This window comes from Balaenoptera acutorostrata, chromosome 3, assembly GCF_949987535.1.
Source record: "Balaenoptera acutorostrata chromosome 3, mBalAcu1.1, whole genome shotgun sequence".
NCBI lineage: Eukaryota > Metazoa > Chordata > Mammalia > Artiodactyla > Balaenopteridae > Balaenoptera > Balaenoptera acutorostrata.
The window spans coordinates 64,540,586-64,558,283 of NC_080066.1; the positions used below are offsets into that span (position 1 = coordinate 64,540,586).

A 17,698-nucleotide genomic window follows, 5' to 3' on the forward strand; every position below is an offset into this window, starting at 1 on the left:
TTAGGATATGTGGTTCTGGGTCAGAGAAAGAGAAAGCATTTTTGAGACAAGAAAAATGAACTGAACCTTCCAGATGCCATAGATCACACCCTTCCCTACCCTACACTACAGATAATAACAACAATAACTAACTTTGAGCTTTTACCATATTCTAGTCACTATTCTGGGAGTTTTACAAGCATTACTCTTCTAGTCCTGAAAACAACTCCAATGAGGTAAGTACTCTTATTATCTCCACTTTACAGATGAGAAAAATGAAGCTCAGAGAAGTAAATTTCCTATAGTTATATAGCTAGGAAGTATAAGACCCAGCATTTGAACTCAAGTAGCCCATTTACTTTTAACTATTATGGTGTATTGCCTCTTCCACATTAACGTTTAACAATTACAAACCCATAAAGTACATAGGATTTTTAACATTTATAAAGGAAAAATTTGCATACCTTGTACTGTAAGCTCTGCCTGAGCTTCAATTGTCTCATTTCCATTATCAGCCATACAAAAATAAGTGCCGGCATCATCCTCAGTGACATCACTGATCTCCAGACTACCACCTGCCAGCAATACCAATCTTTCAGAGCTGCATTAAAAAATATTGATACATTTCAGAACCAGGAAAATAATATCTGAAAAACACTCCACATAAAACAGATAAAACACTTCGACAGTATTATTTATACAGCTATAGATGGACTGAGACCAACATAAAATATCAGAATTTAATTTAGTCCAATTTGCTTTGCTCATATTTTACATGCATAAATATCACAAATACAAATCAAAATGTTACAATGAATTATCTCGGACACTTTAATTATTCCCAAAGGGATACCATTTTTGTGACCAATTCCACTCCCCACAATCCATCTCTGCTTCTTTACTCTGCCCAGTGTTTTTTTGCAAATTATGTAATTTTCAAGTCTGGTATCAATCTGAGAATCACACCACCACACCTATGCCATACTCAAATGACTAACAGAGAGGGCAAATGTCAGATCAGAAACAGTAAGTCATGGGGTCACAGTGCCTACTGAAAGTTTCCGATGGTGGCTTGGCTAGGAAAGGGAGGAAAAGAGGAAGGGAAGGGAGAGAGAACAGTTGCCAGAGAGCAGGTTCCTGGGTGTGGTAGCTGGGCATGAACCAGCCACCATCACGCCATTATCAACAAGGATGCTGATCATTACTAACCCAGCTCTACAGAGTGACTTAAGTCTATTTAAAGAAAATATATATTTTTTATTTTTGTACAGGTAAAGTATTTTTATAAAGGAATTTTGCTATATGTAACACTGAGATGTATTATATATTATTTGAAGTTATCCTTGGAAAGGAAAATAACTACCAGAAGAAAACCTCATTTCCTCTCCCCACTCCCTCCTTCCCTTTTTCTCTCCATCAAAGAGAATATTTAAAAAGAAAGCCAAATGATCCTATAACATCAAGGAAGAAATCACAAACCAACATTCTGATGAAATTTTTATAAAGTGAATAAGTTTAGTTAAATTTGGAGATTTTAGAGAGTTACAATTTTATTTTTACTTTGAGGTTCTACATCTAACTGATTTTCATAGGTAGATTTCTCTCTCAAATCTTAATATTGTTATATTTCCTGTCTGTATCTATGCTCAACAAAAAAGTTCTGATTACAATTTGGTTTTTCATATGGAATTCTTGACAGGGAAAAAAGTCAGAGGAAACGACTATTCAGTCTGTGCCACACTTAATAATTCTCATTGTAAGTAAAGTGCTATCTTGGCCTAAGTTTCAGTACACTGTGGGTTTGGGTAATTAGTCTTCCTGAATCTGATAGGCAAGATTAAGTTTCTGGACAAAGAAAGGAAAACCAGAATCAGATTTGGTGACTTCTCTAAGAAATACCCTGCAAGATCATGACTAAACTTTATCAAGTGGCCTTCCAATGTGAACTATCTTAATTATACCCTCAAATTACAACTTTATGTGATAGAGAAGCCAGACCACATATAATGGAAGAAAGCAAGAATGACTGGGATAAAAGAAACAGAGATAAGACAGGGTTTGGGTGCCTCATAAAATAAATTTACAAAAATTAATATCCTACATATTACTCTTGGACAAAATCACAACTAAGTTTCATAAATGGAAAACAATGTTCACAAAAGGGAAACCAGCACTATACACATATGATACCCAGCTGAGAGGAACATAATTTCAAACACTAGTTGGTATGGTACTTTTGAAATTGAGGTATAGCAATTTATATCGAATAGTTACACTAAAAAATATTCCTGACACTTGCTACACCTCATATTTGCCATAACTGAGTACAAGTACAAGAGAAGTCAATCTTTCTTAATGGAGCTTATTTTATTTCCCTTAAAAGAAGGCTGGGAGGAAGAACGTCCACTAGCTTATCAGAATGCACTTAACTTGTTCACCTAACATATGGTGGCTTATACTAAAATGGCAATCAAGCATTTAAAGCTCCAAAATTCGAAAATGCAGGCAACAGAAACAATAAGTGGAAAAGCAATCATGGTCAATGGACCCAAACTGAGTGTTGCTGAACACAGGAGTGTATGTATATATGTGTCTCTGAGTAGCCGGGGGTCAGTTGAGGAGAGCTTGGTGTGCTAAGGCAGGGGTCCCCAACCCCCGGGCCGCAGACCAGGACCGGGACCAGTACCGGTCCGTGGCCTGTTAGGAACCGGGCCGCACAGCAGGAGGTGAGGGGCGGGTTAGCAAGCGAAGCTTCATCTGCTGCTCCCCATCGCTTGCACTACCCCCTGAACCATCCCCCTCGTTGCTTGCATTACCCCTGAACCATCCCCCCGCCCCGCCCTCCCTGGTCCGTGGAAAAACTGTCTTCCACGAAACCAGTCCCCTGGTGCCAAAAAGGTTGGGGACCACTATGCTCAGGAGACGTTTCTTTAGCAAAAGGGAAAGGCTTTTGAGCAGATCAATAACAAGATCAGATTTAGTGAGGAAACAAGAGGAGTAGGGAAAAGATTAGAAGTTGTAAAGTTAGTGTAATGGTTCAGAATTAAAGAGGATGAATTATGGCAGTAACAACAGGGGTAAAGAGAAGGCATAAAGTAATGACCACTCTTAAAAAGCTGGATGATGAAGTTAAGGAGAGGGATTATCGTTCATTTAACAATTATTTATTGGTGTGCCTATATATGTCAGGTAGCAGCTGGGATACTGCAGTGAACAAAAACAAAATCAGTACTGTCACGCAACTGAGTGGGAAAGACAGACATAAAAAATGGTAATTCTACAAAATGGTATACCAAAAGAACTTGCCAGGAAATTAGAAATAGACATTTCCCTGGAGAGAATGGAAAATAATAATATCGAGAGCACAAAAGGACTTCTTACACACCCTCTTCCTCTAAAACAGCAGGAAAGGAAGGGTAGGTGAAAGCTAATCTTACATGCTCTCATTTTTTTTTTCTTTAAACTTTTTATTTTGAGGTAACTGTAGACTCACATGCAGTACTAAGAAATAATACAAAGAGATCTCATGTACCCTTTACCTAGTTTCCCTCAACAGTAACATCTAGTAAAACTACAACCAGGGGGCTTCCCTGGTGGCGCAATGCAAATCAAAACTACAATGAGGTATCACCTCACACCAGTTAGAATGGGCATCATCAGAAAATCTACAAACAACAAATGCTGGAGAGGGTGTGGAGAAAAGGGAACCCTCTTGCACTGTTGGTGGGAATGTAAATTGATACAGCCACTATGGAGGTTCCTTAAAAAACTAAAAATAGAATTACCACATGACCCAGCAATCCCACTACTGGGCATATACCCAGAGAAAACCGTAATTCAAAAAGACACATGCACCGAATGTTCATTGCAGCACTATTTACAATAGCCAGGTCATGGAAGCAACCTAAATGCCCATCAACAGACGAATGGATAAAGAAGTTGTGGTACATATATACAATGGAATATTACTCAGCCATAAAAAGGAACGAAATTGAGTCATTTGTTGAGACGTGGATGGATCTAGAGACCGTCATACAGAGTGAAGTAAGTCAGAAAGAGAAAAACAAATATCGTATATTAACGTATGTATGTGGAACCTAGAAAAATGGTACAGATGAACCGGTTTGCAGGGCAGAAGTTGAGACACAGATGTAGAGAACAAATGTATGGACACCAAGGGGGGAAAACTGCGGTGGGGTGGGGATGGTGGTGTGCTGAATTGGGCGACTGGGATTGACATGTATACAGCCATGTGTATAAAACTGATGACTGATTAAAAAAACAAACAAAAAACATAAACAAACAAACAAAAACTACTACCAGGAGACTGACATTTCCACCACCACAAGGATCCCTCATATTGTCCTTTTACATACAGCCACACCCACTTCCCTCCCTCTACCACCTCCTCATTAACCCCTGGCAATCACTAATCCGTTCTCCATTTCAATAATTTTGTCATTTCAAGAAGAATGTTACGTAAATAGTCATACAATATGTAACCTCTGGGGATTGGCTTTTTCCACTCAGTATAATTCTCTGGAGATTCATCCAGACTGTTGCAATTATCATTCCTTTTATTGCTTAAGAGTAATTCCATAGTATGGATAGACATCGTTTGTTTAACCATTCACTCAATGAAGGACATCTGGGTTGTTTCTAGTTTGGGGCTATTATGAATAAAGCTGCTATTAATATACACGTACAGGTTTCTGTGTGAACATAAGTTCATTTCTATGGGATAAATGCCCAAGAATGTAAAATGTTAGGTCATATGGCAGTTGCAACATATTTTTTCAGAAACTGCCAAACAGTTTTTCAGAGTGGCTGTACCATTTCACATTCCTACCACCAATGTCAGAGTGATCCTGTTTCTCCACATATTTGACAGCATTTGGTATTGTCACTTTTTAAAAAATTTTAGTATTCTGATAGGTATGTAGTGATATCTTGTAGTCTTAATTTGCAGTTCCTTAATAGCTAATGACGTTAAACAACTTTTCTTGTGCTTATTTGCCCTCTGTACATCTTTTTTGGTGAACCACCTATCCATACCTTCTGTCCATGTTCTAATTCAATTATATGCTTTTTTTAATACTGAGTTTTGAGACATCTTTACACATTTTAGATAATACTCCTTTGTTAGAGATGTGGTTTGCAAATATCTTCTCCACTCTGTAGCTTATCTTTTCATCCTCTTAACAGGGTCTTTCACAGAGCAAAAGGTTTTAATTTTGATGAAATCCAGTTTCAATTTTTCCTTTTATAGATTGTGCTTTTGGCGTAAAATCTAAGAACTCTTTGCCTAGGCCTTGATCCTGATTTTCTCTTATGTTTCCTTTCTAAAATTTCATGTTGCATATTTTACATTTAGGTCCATGATCTATTCTGAGTTAATTTTTTACATAACGTATGAGACTCAGCTTGAGGTTCAAGTTTTTGTCTATGGATGGGTGTCCAGTTATTCCAGTAGCATTTGTTGAAAAGGCTACTTTTCCTCCACTGAATTGCTTTTGCATCTTTGTCAAAAATTAGTTGGAAATTTTTGTATGGATCTATATCTGGATTCTCTATTTTATCCCACTGATATATCGGTCTATCTTTCCATAAACACCATATAGTCTTGATTACTGTAGATACATAGTAATTCTTAAAATCAAATAGACTGATTCTTCCCACTTAAAAAAAAAACTGTTTTGGGCTTCCCTGGTGGAGCAGTGGTTGAGAATCTGCCTGCTAATGCAGGGGACACGGGTTCGAGCCCTGGTCTAGGAAGATCCCACATGCCGCAGAGCAACTAGGCCCGTGAGCCACAACTACTGAGCCTGCGCGTCTGGAGCCTGTGCTCCACAACAAGAGGCCACGATAGTGAGAGGCCCACGCACCGCGACGAAGAGTGGCCCCCGCTTGCCGCAACTAGAGAAAGCCCACGCACAGAAATGAAGACCCAAAACAGCCAAAAATAAATAAATAAATTAATAAAAAACAAAACAAAACAAAAACTGTTTTAACTACTCTAGTTCCTTTGCTTTTCCATATAAATTTTAGAATAATTTTATCTGTATTTACAAAAAATCTTATTGGGATTTTGACAAGAATTGAGTTAACCTGTATATAAATTTGAAGAGAACTGACATTTTTACTATGCTGAGTCTTCTAATCCATGGACATGGTATGTCTCTCCATTTATTTAGCTCTTCTTTGATTTCTTTCTTTAGCATTTTATAGTTTTTAGTATACAAATTTAGCAAGTTTTGTTAATTGACACTTAAGATGTGAGTGACTGCAAATGCTACTGTATTTGCAATTTGTGTTCACATGTTCATTGCTAGAATACAGAAATACAATTGATTTTTATGTTTATCTTGTATCTTGTGACATTATTGAACTCACTTCTTAGTTATAAGTTTTGTGGATTCCTTAGGATTTTCTACATAAACATAGCTGCAAATAGGGACTATTATATATCTTCCTTTCTGATCTTCCTTTCTGATCTATATGCCTTTTTTTTTGTCTTATTGAACTGGCTAGAACTTCCAGCACTGTGATGGTGAACTTCCTTAACTGGTTCCTCATCTCAATGGGGAAGTACTGTCGTTTGTTAGTATGTCGTTTGTTAGTAAGTCGTTTGTTAGTATGTCGTTTGTTAGTATGTAATGTTAGTTGTAGGTTTTTGTAGATGCTCTGAAGTTATTTTTCTAAGGGTTTTTTTTTTTAACATAATGAATGGGTGTTGAATTTTGTCAGTAGCTTTTTCTCCACTGATTAATCTGATCAGGTTTAGGTTTTTCTTTTTTTTTCTTTAATTCTGGTGGATTGTACTGATTAATTCGGGGATACTAAGTCAGCCTTGCATCCCTGGAACAAATCACACTTATAGTACATATAACTTTTTATTTATTGCTGAATTCTATTTGCTAATATTTTGTTAAGAATTTTTATGTTCATATTCATGGGGGATACTAGTCTGTTGTGTTTCCTTTTTGTACTATCTTTCTCTGGTTTTGTTATCAGGGTAATAATAGCTTCAATTCCTTCTCTTCTATTTTCCGGAAAGATTGTGTAGAATTGGTTTTAATTCTTTAAACACTGGTAGAATTCTCCAATAAAACTATCTGGACTTGCAGACTTTTGGGAGGGTTTTAAAATTACAAATTTAATCTACTTAAGAGTAAGAGGGTTACTCAATTTATCTATTTCATATTGGGTTAGATGTGGTAGTTTGTGTTTTAGAGGAAATGGTTTGTCTAAGTCATCAAACTTACATGATGTATAGTTGTGTATAGTATTCCCTTATTATCCTTTTGATGTTTGCAGGGTCTGTAGTGGCATTCCTGGTTCAGTCCTAATACTGATCATTTGTGTCTTCTCCCTTTTTTTTTTTTCCAGTCCACTGATTCTTTCCTCTGTCCCATCAGTCTCTTGCTGAGCTCATCTATAGAGTTTTCTTTATTTTGGTTACTGTCTTTGTTCAAAATTTTCCATTTAGTTCCATTTATATTGGAGTATAATTGCTTTACAATGTTGTGTTAGTTTCTGCTGTACAACAAAGTGAATCAGCTATATGTATACATATATCCCCATATCCCCCTCCTTTGAGCCTCCCTCCCACCCTCCCTATCCCACCCCTGTAGATCATCACAAAGCATCAAGCTGATCTCCCTGTGCTATGCAGCAGCTTCCCACTAGCCATCCATTTCACATTTGGTAGTGTATATATGTCAATGCTACTCTTTCACTTCATCCCAGCTTCCCCTCTGCCCCCCCCACCCCGGGTCCTCAAGTCCATTTCTATGTCTGCATCTTTATTCCTGCCCTGTGACTAGGTTCATCAGTACCGTTTTTTTAGATTCCATATATGTGCGTTAGCATACAGTATTTGGTTTTATCTTTCTGACTTACTTCACTCTGTATGACAGACTCTAGGTCCATCCACCTCATTACAAATAATTCAATTTCGTTCCTTTCTATGGCTGAGTAATATTCCATTGTATATATGTTCCACATCTTCTTTATCCATTAATCTGTCGATGGACATTTAGGTTGCTTCCGTGTCCTGGCTATTGTAAACAGTGCTGCAGTGAACACTGTGGTACATGTAACTCTTTGAATTATGGTATATGCCCAGTAGTGGGATTGCTGGGTCATATGGTAGTTCTATTTTTAGTTTCTTAAAGAACCTCCATACTGTTCTCCATAGTAGCTGTATCAATTTAAATTCCCACCAACAGTGCAAGAGGGTACCCTTTTCTCTGCACCCTCTCCAGCATTTATTGTTTGCAGATTTTTTGATGATGGCCATTCTGACCGGTGTGAAGTGATACCTCATTGTAGTTTTGATTTGCATTTCTCTAATGATTATTTATGTTTAGCATCTTTTCATGTGTTTGTTGGCAACCTGTATGTCTACTTTGGAGAAATGTTTATTTAGGTTTTCCGCCCATTTTTGGATTGGGTTGTTTTTGCGATACTGAGCTGCATGAGCTGCCTGTATGTTCTGGAGATTAATCCTTTGTTGTTTCATTTGCAATATCTTCTCCCATTCTGAGGGTTGTCCTTTTGTCTTGTTTATGGTTTCCTTTGCTGTGCAAAAGCTTTTAAATTTTATTAAGTCCCATTTGTTTATTTTTGTTTTTATTTCCGTTACTCTAGGAAGTGGGTCAAAAAAGATCTTCCTGTGGTTTATGTCAAAGAGTGTTCTGCCTACGTTTTCCTCTAAGAGTGTGACAGTGTCTGACCTTACATTTAGGCCTTTAATCCATTTTGAGTTTATTTTTGGGTATGGTGTTAGGAAGTGTTCTAATTTTATTCTCTTACATGTAGCTGTCCAGTTTTCCCAGCACCACTTATTGAAGAGGCTGCCTTTTCTCTATTGTATATTCTTGCCTCCTTTGTCAAAGATAAGGTGACCATATGTGTGTGGGTTTGTCTCTGGGTTTTCTATCTTGTTCCATTGATCTATATTTCTGTTTTTTGTGCCAGTACCATACTGTCTCGATTACTGTAGCTTTGTAGTACAGTCTGAAGTCAAGGAGCCCGATCCCTCCAGCTCCATTTTTCTTTCTCAAGATTGCTTTGGCTATCCGTGGTCTTCTGTGTTTCCATACGAATTGTAAAATTTTTTGTCCTAGTTCTGTGAAAAATGCCATCAGTAATTTGATAGGGATTGCACTGAATCTGTAGATTGCTTTGGGTAGTATAGTCATTTTCACAATGTTGATTCTTCCAATCCAAGAACATGGTATATCTTTCCATCTGTTTGTATTGTCTTTGATTTCTTTCATCAGTGTCTTACAGTTTTCTGCATACACGTCTTTTTCCTCCTCTAAGATCAGAACAATACAAGGGTGCCCACTCTCACCACTATTATTCAACATAGTTTTGGAAGTTTCAGCCACAGCAATCAGAGAAGAAAAAGAGATAAAAGGAATCCAAATTGGAAAAGAAGTAAGACTGTCACTGTTTGCAGATGACATGATACTATACACAGAAAATCCTAAAGATGCCACCAGAAAACTACTAGAGCTAATCAATGAATGTAGCAGGATACAAAATTAATGCACAGAAATCTCTTGCATTCCTATACACTAACAATGAAAAATCAGAAAGAGAAATTAAGGAAACACTCCCATTTATCACTGCACCAAAAAGAATAATATACCTAGGAATAAACCTACCTAAGGTGCTTTAAAAATCTCTGTCAGGTAATTCAAAGACCTGTCATCTCAGTGTTGGCATCAATTGACTGTCTTTTCTCTTTTGAGATTTTCCTTGTTCTTGGTATGAATAAGTGATTTTCAACTGAAATCTGGATATTTGGGGCATCATATTATGAGACTCTGGATTTTACTAAACCTTTTGTTTTCAGCTGGCTTCTTCTGACACCCAGAGGAAAGGGGAGGTGCCACCTCATTATGTCAGGTGGAGGTAGAAGTCCAGGTTCTACACTCAGTCTCCACTGATACCTGAGGGGGAAGAGGGGACTCCTCTTTACCCCTGAGCAGGGTTGGGAGTTCTGGCTCCTCACCAGGCCTCCACTGATACTGCCCCCCCTGGCTGGGTGCAGTAAGAGTAACTCATTACTGTTCCCCACATGGCATCCAATGACACCATGAAGAGAGGGTGTCGATGCTACATGGTGCTGAAAGTCCTGACTCTCCACAGGCCTCCTCTGATACCACTCCAGTGGAAAAGGGAAGTTGGGAAGGAGTGTCTCTTATTGCCAGGTGGGATAAAAGTCCAGGCTCCCCGTGTGTCTCCACTGATACAGCAGGGGTGGGGGCCTCAATACTTCCCAGTTGGGATGAAAATCTTGGCTCTCTACTTAGCCTCTGACACCATATAGCAGGGAGGATGGGAGACCCCATTACAACCTGGTGAGGGTGGGAGTCTAGGCCTCCCACTTGGCCTTTGCTGGCATGGGAGAGGATGGAGCCACAGCTTCTTATGTGGTGTTTGGCTGGAGTAGGGAGTGATTATAGTCTAACAGTTTTTAATCTTGCCAGGCTGCCTCTTTCCTGGTCTTTTGGCTAGAGAGAGTACACCTTTGGTAGAGCTTTTCTGTTTATGCCTAGTGGTGTTTCCAAGTTATCAGCTTCTTCAGCTCAAGCTGGGACATACGAGGAAAAAACAAAAACCAGGGAACACACCATCATGGTGTTCCTTAGGTCTAAAGGCCCCTAGCCAGTCAATCTTCCTCTCTCCACCTTTCAGAGTCTTCTTATGTTTGTTTTACATATAATGGCCAGAGTTTTTAGTTGTATTTAGCAGGAAGAATACAGAAAAATACTACTCAATCTTCCCAGAAATAGAAGTCCTCTACTTGTTTTTTAAGTACTCTAATTTTTCTACTATTGTCAATTGTAATAACATTAAGCATCTTTATAACTATAACCTGTTCTTTTGCAGCTGGGTTCTAATCTATCATTCCACTAAAACATAACATTATTTAATTACTAAATTACATTTTGCTGTCAGTCACCTTGCACTTTGGCATCTGTGTTTTCTAAATTCTCCCCCTTTCAAATAAAACTACTCAATTAATGGGATACATTTCCACCACCACCCCCACTTCAATACCTATGTTTGGTTTGGATCTGAACAAATCTGATCAAAAGATTAAGTAAACATATCAATTCTTAAGACATTTATAAAAGCCATGGAAATGTTTTAAAATATTCATTTTCAAAGAGGTCTTAAAATTAATGATAGGGCTTCCCTGGTGGCGCAGTGGTTGAGAATCTGCCTGCTAATGCAGGGGACACGGGTTCGAGCCCTGATCTGGGAAGATCCCACATGCCGCGGAGCAACTAGGCCCGTGAGCCACAACTACTGAGCCTGCGTGTCTGGAGCCTGTGCTCCGCAACAAGAGAGGCCGCGACAGTGAGAGGCCCACGCACCACGATAAAGAGTGGCCTCCGCTTGCCGCAACTAGAGAAAGCCCACTCACAGAAACGAAGACCCAACACAGCCAAAAATAAATAAATAAATAAATAAATAAAATTTAAAATAAAATTAATGATAGAGAAGGATGTCTAATAATTTAAGATTTTTTTTTACTAGAGCCAGCCCAGTTACTACCTGGATTTCTAGCCACTTTTTTCTTTCAATTTCTAAATTTCTTTCTAATTTGAGATCTAAACAATTTATTAACTAAGGTCCATCTACATATCTCATAAGGCTCTGGGAGAAACAGAGATATTTTGAGTAATTACCTGCATCTAACCTGAAGCACTCTTGTGTTCCATTCACCTACTTACATTTTCCTATACTACATTCAGATATTCAATCAAAATATATTGGTCACCACTATCCCTACCCAATTATATGCCAAGCACTGTGCCAGGGTCTGGAAACATCAATGTGAACAACATCAACACTGTCCTGCTCTTATATTCTTCTGAAGCTTCCTGAGACAGTGATATATCAAAGCAATGCTTCTCAGACTTTTCTACCATATAACCCAAGTATTCAGAAGCCTACAGAACTCAAGGTTGGAAACAGTCTACTCAATCTTATGTCTCCTATTTATCCTTAAAATTCAGAGTAATATTACTAGGAAATTACTAAATTTGTCTTAATTTTCTTCATAGCACTTATCATAAACTAAAATTTCATATGTTCATATGATTATTGCCTGACTCTTGAGCACTGGAATATGAGCTCTGTAAGAGCAAAAACCTCTATTTGGTTCACTACTCTATTCCCTGCTAGAATAGGGCCTAACATAATCAGCATTCAATAAATATTTGTTGAATAATTACTGAATAAACAAATGAGAAACACAGAAATTCTCACTTTTATTTCTTACCTAAGAAATCAAACTCTTATATCATTATTTATCTTCAGAATGTACTTCTATGATTATAAAATATAAAAGTTTTAAAAATAACCTATCTCAGCTTTCCCATTCCTGATACTTTGTTCTAACATGCAGCCAATTAAAATTTCTTCTCTAAGAGCTTGAAATTTGTATCCCCTATTTTAAGGTTCCTTATGTTTCAGGTAGAGTAAGTTTAAAATAATTCCCTTGAAGTCTTAGAAATTCTTTGCATAATATTTAGCTGGGAAAAAGAGTGGGGAAAAAAGGAAGTAAAATACAGGCAGAAGTTGGTGACTGCATAGGTGTTCAGCAAGAAATCAGATGATACTGAAGATGATACTATCAGTTTTGCTAATGGAACATGTGAGGAACAATCTGATTGTATTCTAGCATCCCCACTGATCAGTAAAGGTTGATCACCAAGCTGACTAGTCAGATATCCCTTTCCATGTCTTGTTTACTGAACGACACAAATTAAGATTATCGCTTAGTTTAAATTACTCAACTGGGAAGCTCTATACTTGCTCTGTCCAAATCAAAAGCCACTAGCCACATATGGCTACTGACACTTGAAATGTGGCCAGACTGACTCAGGAACAGAATATTAATTTTATTTAATTTTTTATTTAAATGTAAAAGTTGAAGCAGCATTAAACACAAACTTCACTGTTTTGGTAGAACTAAATTTCCCTTTCACCTGTACACTGTATAAATTAGTATATTTAGTAGTGCACATATACTAGAAATTTTTAAATTATATATGTGGCTTACATCACATTTCTATTGGAAAGCACTGCTCTAGGACAATGGTTCTCAACTGGGGACAATTTTGTTCCCCAAGAGACATCTGGCAATATCTAGAAACATTTTTGGTTGTCACAGCTTGGGAGTGCTATTGCATCTCATGGGCAAAGGCCAGGGATGTTACTAAACATCCTACAATGCACAAAATGACTTTGTTTTGTAAACAAAATATACCTAACTACCACCACCACCACCACCTCAGTTCTCTTACCAGAATACAACTGAGAAAAGTGTCCATTACCTAAGGAAGTAATGAGGGGGGTTGGGAGAGATGACAGGGTGGTTGATGTCAACAGAAAAGGCTGGTGTGTAAGATGAAAAATTTGTGATCATAGAAGGAAGCTGGTATGATTTTAAAAGGCAAAAACAAAAGAATGAGGAATACCTTTTCTTTTACTGTTTAAGTAAAGGAAAACACTACTATCGACAAAATGCATATGAGAATAAGTGAGACGTCTCAGGTAGTCAGGATCAGAAACTCTTGCAACAATTTAGGGAAGGAGGTCCTAAGGCCTGAATTTAAGTGTACTGCAGCTCAGAAAAAAACCAATGGAATAATTATCCCTTAATATCTTAAAAGCATTTTTTTCTTTAAACATCCTAATCATATACAGCAATATAAACATATTTCAAGAATGATAAATGAGCATCATGATGTAGTTAAATAAAAATGAAAGATATAATCATTTTAAAGTTAATCAATAGTCCCAAATAAGATCAGACCAAGTCTCACACTAAGGCTGAAAAGGCTTTTAGGCAGACATTTTTACCTTTCTGTGTCAAGTGCTTCCTCATTTTTCATCCATCTAATGGTTGGAGTAGGAAGTCCCGAAGCAACACATGGTAACACTGCACTCTGACCAATGACTCTGACTAAGGAAGAAGGTTGTTTCAAAAATACCAAGTTTGATGATGTAACCTCAGGATCTAAAAAAAAAAAAAATTAAACAAAAGACAATAATTAAGAAAGCACTTTATCACTTTAATGATAAAGAATGGCAAATTCCTATTCAGTCTGTGTGGCTTTATACAACAAAATAGTTTAAGCAAAAGTGACAAGAAAATTCCATTTAAATTAGCAAACATTTCTTAATAATTTCCATGTGCAAAACTTTGTGCTAGGCTCTCTGGGGGCCTTAAAGATGTATAGGTTATAACTCCTGCTTTCAATGTGCTTACTGGTCACCTGAGTGAGATCTGACATGAATCCCCTTCATTTTAAAAGATAACATAAAGTAAATGCTTCATGAGTGGTACAAATAGAAAAAAGACTAAGCAAGCTCAGGACCCTTAGCAGTATCCTCCCCACTCACAGGGATACCATAAGTGGTTTCTTTTCCTTCCCTACACCTGTGTGTTACTTCTGAAACTCTTTGATCTTCATCGCTTTGACTTTCTCACTTAGACTGTCAAACCTTTGATTTTATAATGGTGCAACTAACAGGCTACCACTATACATGTATTCACTTCATACAGCTGCCCTCTTATGAGCATATGAAAAGGCCATACGCATAGGGTAGAAGATAGGGTTCTCTACTAGATGGGGGTGATATTTCTAATGTTAAGTTTTGAGAAAAAAGACTGTTCTCAGGCAAAGAGACTCTTATCCCCATACTCTTAGAAAAAGATGTTCTATAGCCATGGTAACAACCACCAGAGCTGGCTTTAAACTTGTGTAACCAACAGATGACAGTTCTGTAGCTATGGTAACAAGTAAACACCGTATAATAGTTCAGTACAACTCGCTTCAGTGAACATGCCTTTGAAAGCCAACCAATGAGTTTAACCAATGCCTTTAAAAGTCAGCCATTAAGTGGTGGAATCCCTTGCTTCGAAGGCTGACACTGCTCTCATCTCTGTAACCAACCACAAAACATGCTTCTATTACTGACATCAACCCATCCCAGCCTCCTAACCAACACACCAAGAACAATGTCTTCCCCAAAATTTTACAGGAGATTAGCAGTTTGCAGCATTATTCAAGACGACTATGCTTCACAAGCATAGCTCTCCCTTAAGTAAACAAAACATTCTGTACTTTTTGTTTCAGATATTTCATGGTGGCTCATCCTTTTGACACCAAGAATCTTATTTACTTGAATCTGGTTTTAGGATTTGCTTGACTGCTACCACAGATTTAGAGAAAAAAATATGCCCTCTGTCACATAAAAGCAAGTCAGGAAGTAGGCAGGAAGACATTGCTATATAGCAATAGTTCTTTTTCACCTTGAACTATTTACCTAGAATTAATCAAATTTTGATCAAAACAAACAAATCTGTACAAATATTTATTGGCTTCTATGTGCCAGTTACCATTCTCGGCAGCAGACAAAATTCCCTGCCCTAGTTGAGCTTACATACTAATAAGGGGAGAGAGACAACAAATAAAAGATACAGTATGTCAGATGGTGATATGTTCTCAAGTAAAATGAAGGGGGAAGGAGAAAGCGCTGGGGCACAAAAGGAAGACTTGTTTTAAACAGTGGTCAAAGAAAGCTTCACTGATAAAGTGGTATTTGAGCAGAGAGGTAAGACAGTGAGTCAGGCAGAGATATCTGAGGGAAGAGGATTCCAGGCAGAGAAAATGGCAAGTAGAAAGACCCTAAAGCAAGAGCATGTTTGGAGTGTTCTAAAAACATAAGGTGGCAACAATCACAGAGTGAGGGAGAGAAGGGTATGAGATGTAAGAAGAGAGATGGGGGAGGGAGGTGGCATTAAGGTTATACAAAACCTTACAGGCCAAGGACTTTTAACATTTGCTCTGAGATGGGAAACCATTAGGAGGTTTTGCGCAGAGATGTGACATGATCTAATAAACATCTTAAAAGATAACTGTGGCTGCTGAGCTGAGAATACACTGGGATAGGAATGATAAGGGCAAGAACGATGATGACAAAGAAAGAAACCGCATTTTAAAAAATCAGTTCAAGGCCCATTAGGAATACTCTCAAGAGTGGCTGCTCATAACATTGGATAACATTGGCCTCCCTCTGCAAGCCAATCCATAGGCTAAAAACATGCCTACAAAATGGTTATATATAAAAACTGTCCAAACAATGTAGGGATGGTCCAACTCAGATTTGAAATGAGAAATACGGAAAGAATCAGGCATGTAGCAGTGGGAATAGAAGCTGAAAGGTCATGAAGCACCAAGAGGGTAGAGGGACTATGATGAGCCACAAGTGAGAGGACGTCATGAGAAAGCAGAAGTTACAGAGCTGAGAAAAGATGCACAAAACAGATTATGAGGAAAGCCAGTAAGGGCAGAAAGAATGAGAACCCACAAAGAGAAGGAAAGACAGAAAGAGAAGCGTTCATTAAAATGGGGGAGCATCACAAAGATTCAAGAACTCTTGCTCACCAGTGTCTCTAGAGATGCAGTACTAACAGCTACTACTCTGCCCATCCCTTATATGAACCAGCCTGAGTCTCTGATTCTTATAAGTAAAAAGACTTAACTATAAAAACAACCCTATTACAGGGAGGTAAGAGAACTATAAAAAGTATGCTATTGGGGGAGAGAGCAGAAGATAGAGGTTTGACAAAAGACACAGAGCTAATGTTCCTTTGGCCACGAAGAACGCCACGGATACTGAACATTATTGCTTGGTAAATTTTTACTGACCAACACATTTGCTAAAAATCTGTCTGGTATGTTTTCTTCTTTTCTCTCCCTGTAAGAAACTGAAACTCTTTATGCTGACATTAATATCTCACCCCACACCTGTTAACAGTGTTTATTAAAAAAAATTCTAACAGAACAATTTTTATCCGTTAATAAACATAAAACCATCAGTGCTGATAATAAACTAATACCTGGAAGAACTTTTAATTCAACTTCATCACTATACTTTGGTGGCCCACCACTTTCAACTATGCAGCGATAGAGTCCCCCATCTCCTTCAGTTGCGTTGCTGATAACTAGTGTTCCACTTGGAAGTTTGGTAAGTCTATCATCCAGAAGAAGAGGCTGTCTGTTCTGTTCCCACCTCACAAATGGGACCAAATCTGCATTAACTTCACAATTCAGAATCGCACTGTTCCCAACATAAACCGAAGAAGGTTCTGGTTGGCTGGAAAATCTTGGAAGACCTAGACAATAAAGAAAACGAGAAAATAAAAAGTAGTTAAATATTACTTTAAAATGTAGTCATAGGAACCAGGAGCAAGTCAGCCTGTGTGGCCACATGTGTAGTGGAACCAGGGTCAAGAAGGTCCATGGGTCAGGAAATTGGCTACATACAGGGATACAGATCAAGTAAATAAATGTACTAGGAATAACTGGAGTCAGATTCCTCACAGTTGAAGAAACAAGGTACAAATATTAAAAGCAGAAGGGTAGAATAAATCCCATGGTATTGGACTAGAACAGAGGTATCAGTGTAAACTTAACAGTTTTATAAAACTATAGATGTATATAGATAGATGTATATCTGGATATAAATGTATATGCGTAAAATATATATACATTTCATACACAGTTATTACAGATACACACACACACATACTAACTCTGTCCAGAGAGCCCAGAATCAATGTCACTTCAGTAGCAATGTGTACATATGGTGACCTAATCATGATTTCTAAATACTA

The 17,698-nt window shown here is 37.8% G+C and overlaps 1 protein-coding gene across 7 annotated transcripts in view; it reads right to left on the reverse strand.

Moving 5' to 3' along the window:
• The window catches only part of NEO1 (neogenin 1), a 248,202-nt gene that overhangs the window by 154,142 nt on the left and 76,362 nt on the right, over nt 1-17,698 (reverse strand). For all 7 annotated transcript variants that reach the window (XM_057543239.1, XM_057543244.1, XM_057543240.1 and 4 more), the window contains 3 exons: nt 16,922-17,197; nt 13,876-14,032; nt 444-580 (listed from right to left, as the gene is read on the reverse strand). In XM_057543239.1, the coding sequence (XP_057399222.1) occupies nt 444-580; nt 13,876-14,032; nt 16,922-17,197 (570 nt within the window). The remainder of the gene's footprint in view (nt 1-443; nt 581-13,875; nt 14,033-16,921; nt 17,198-17,698) is intronic.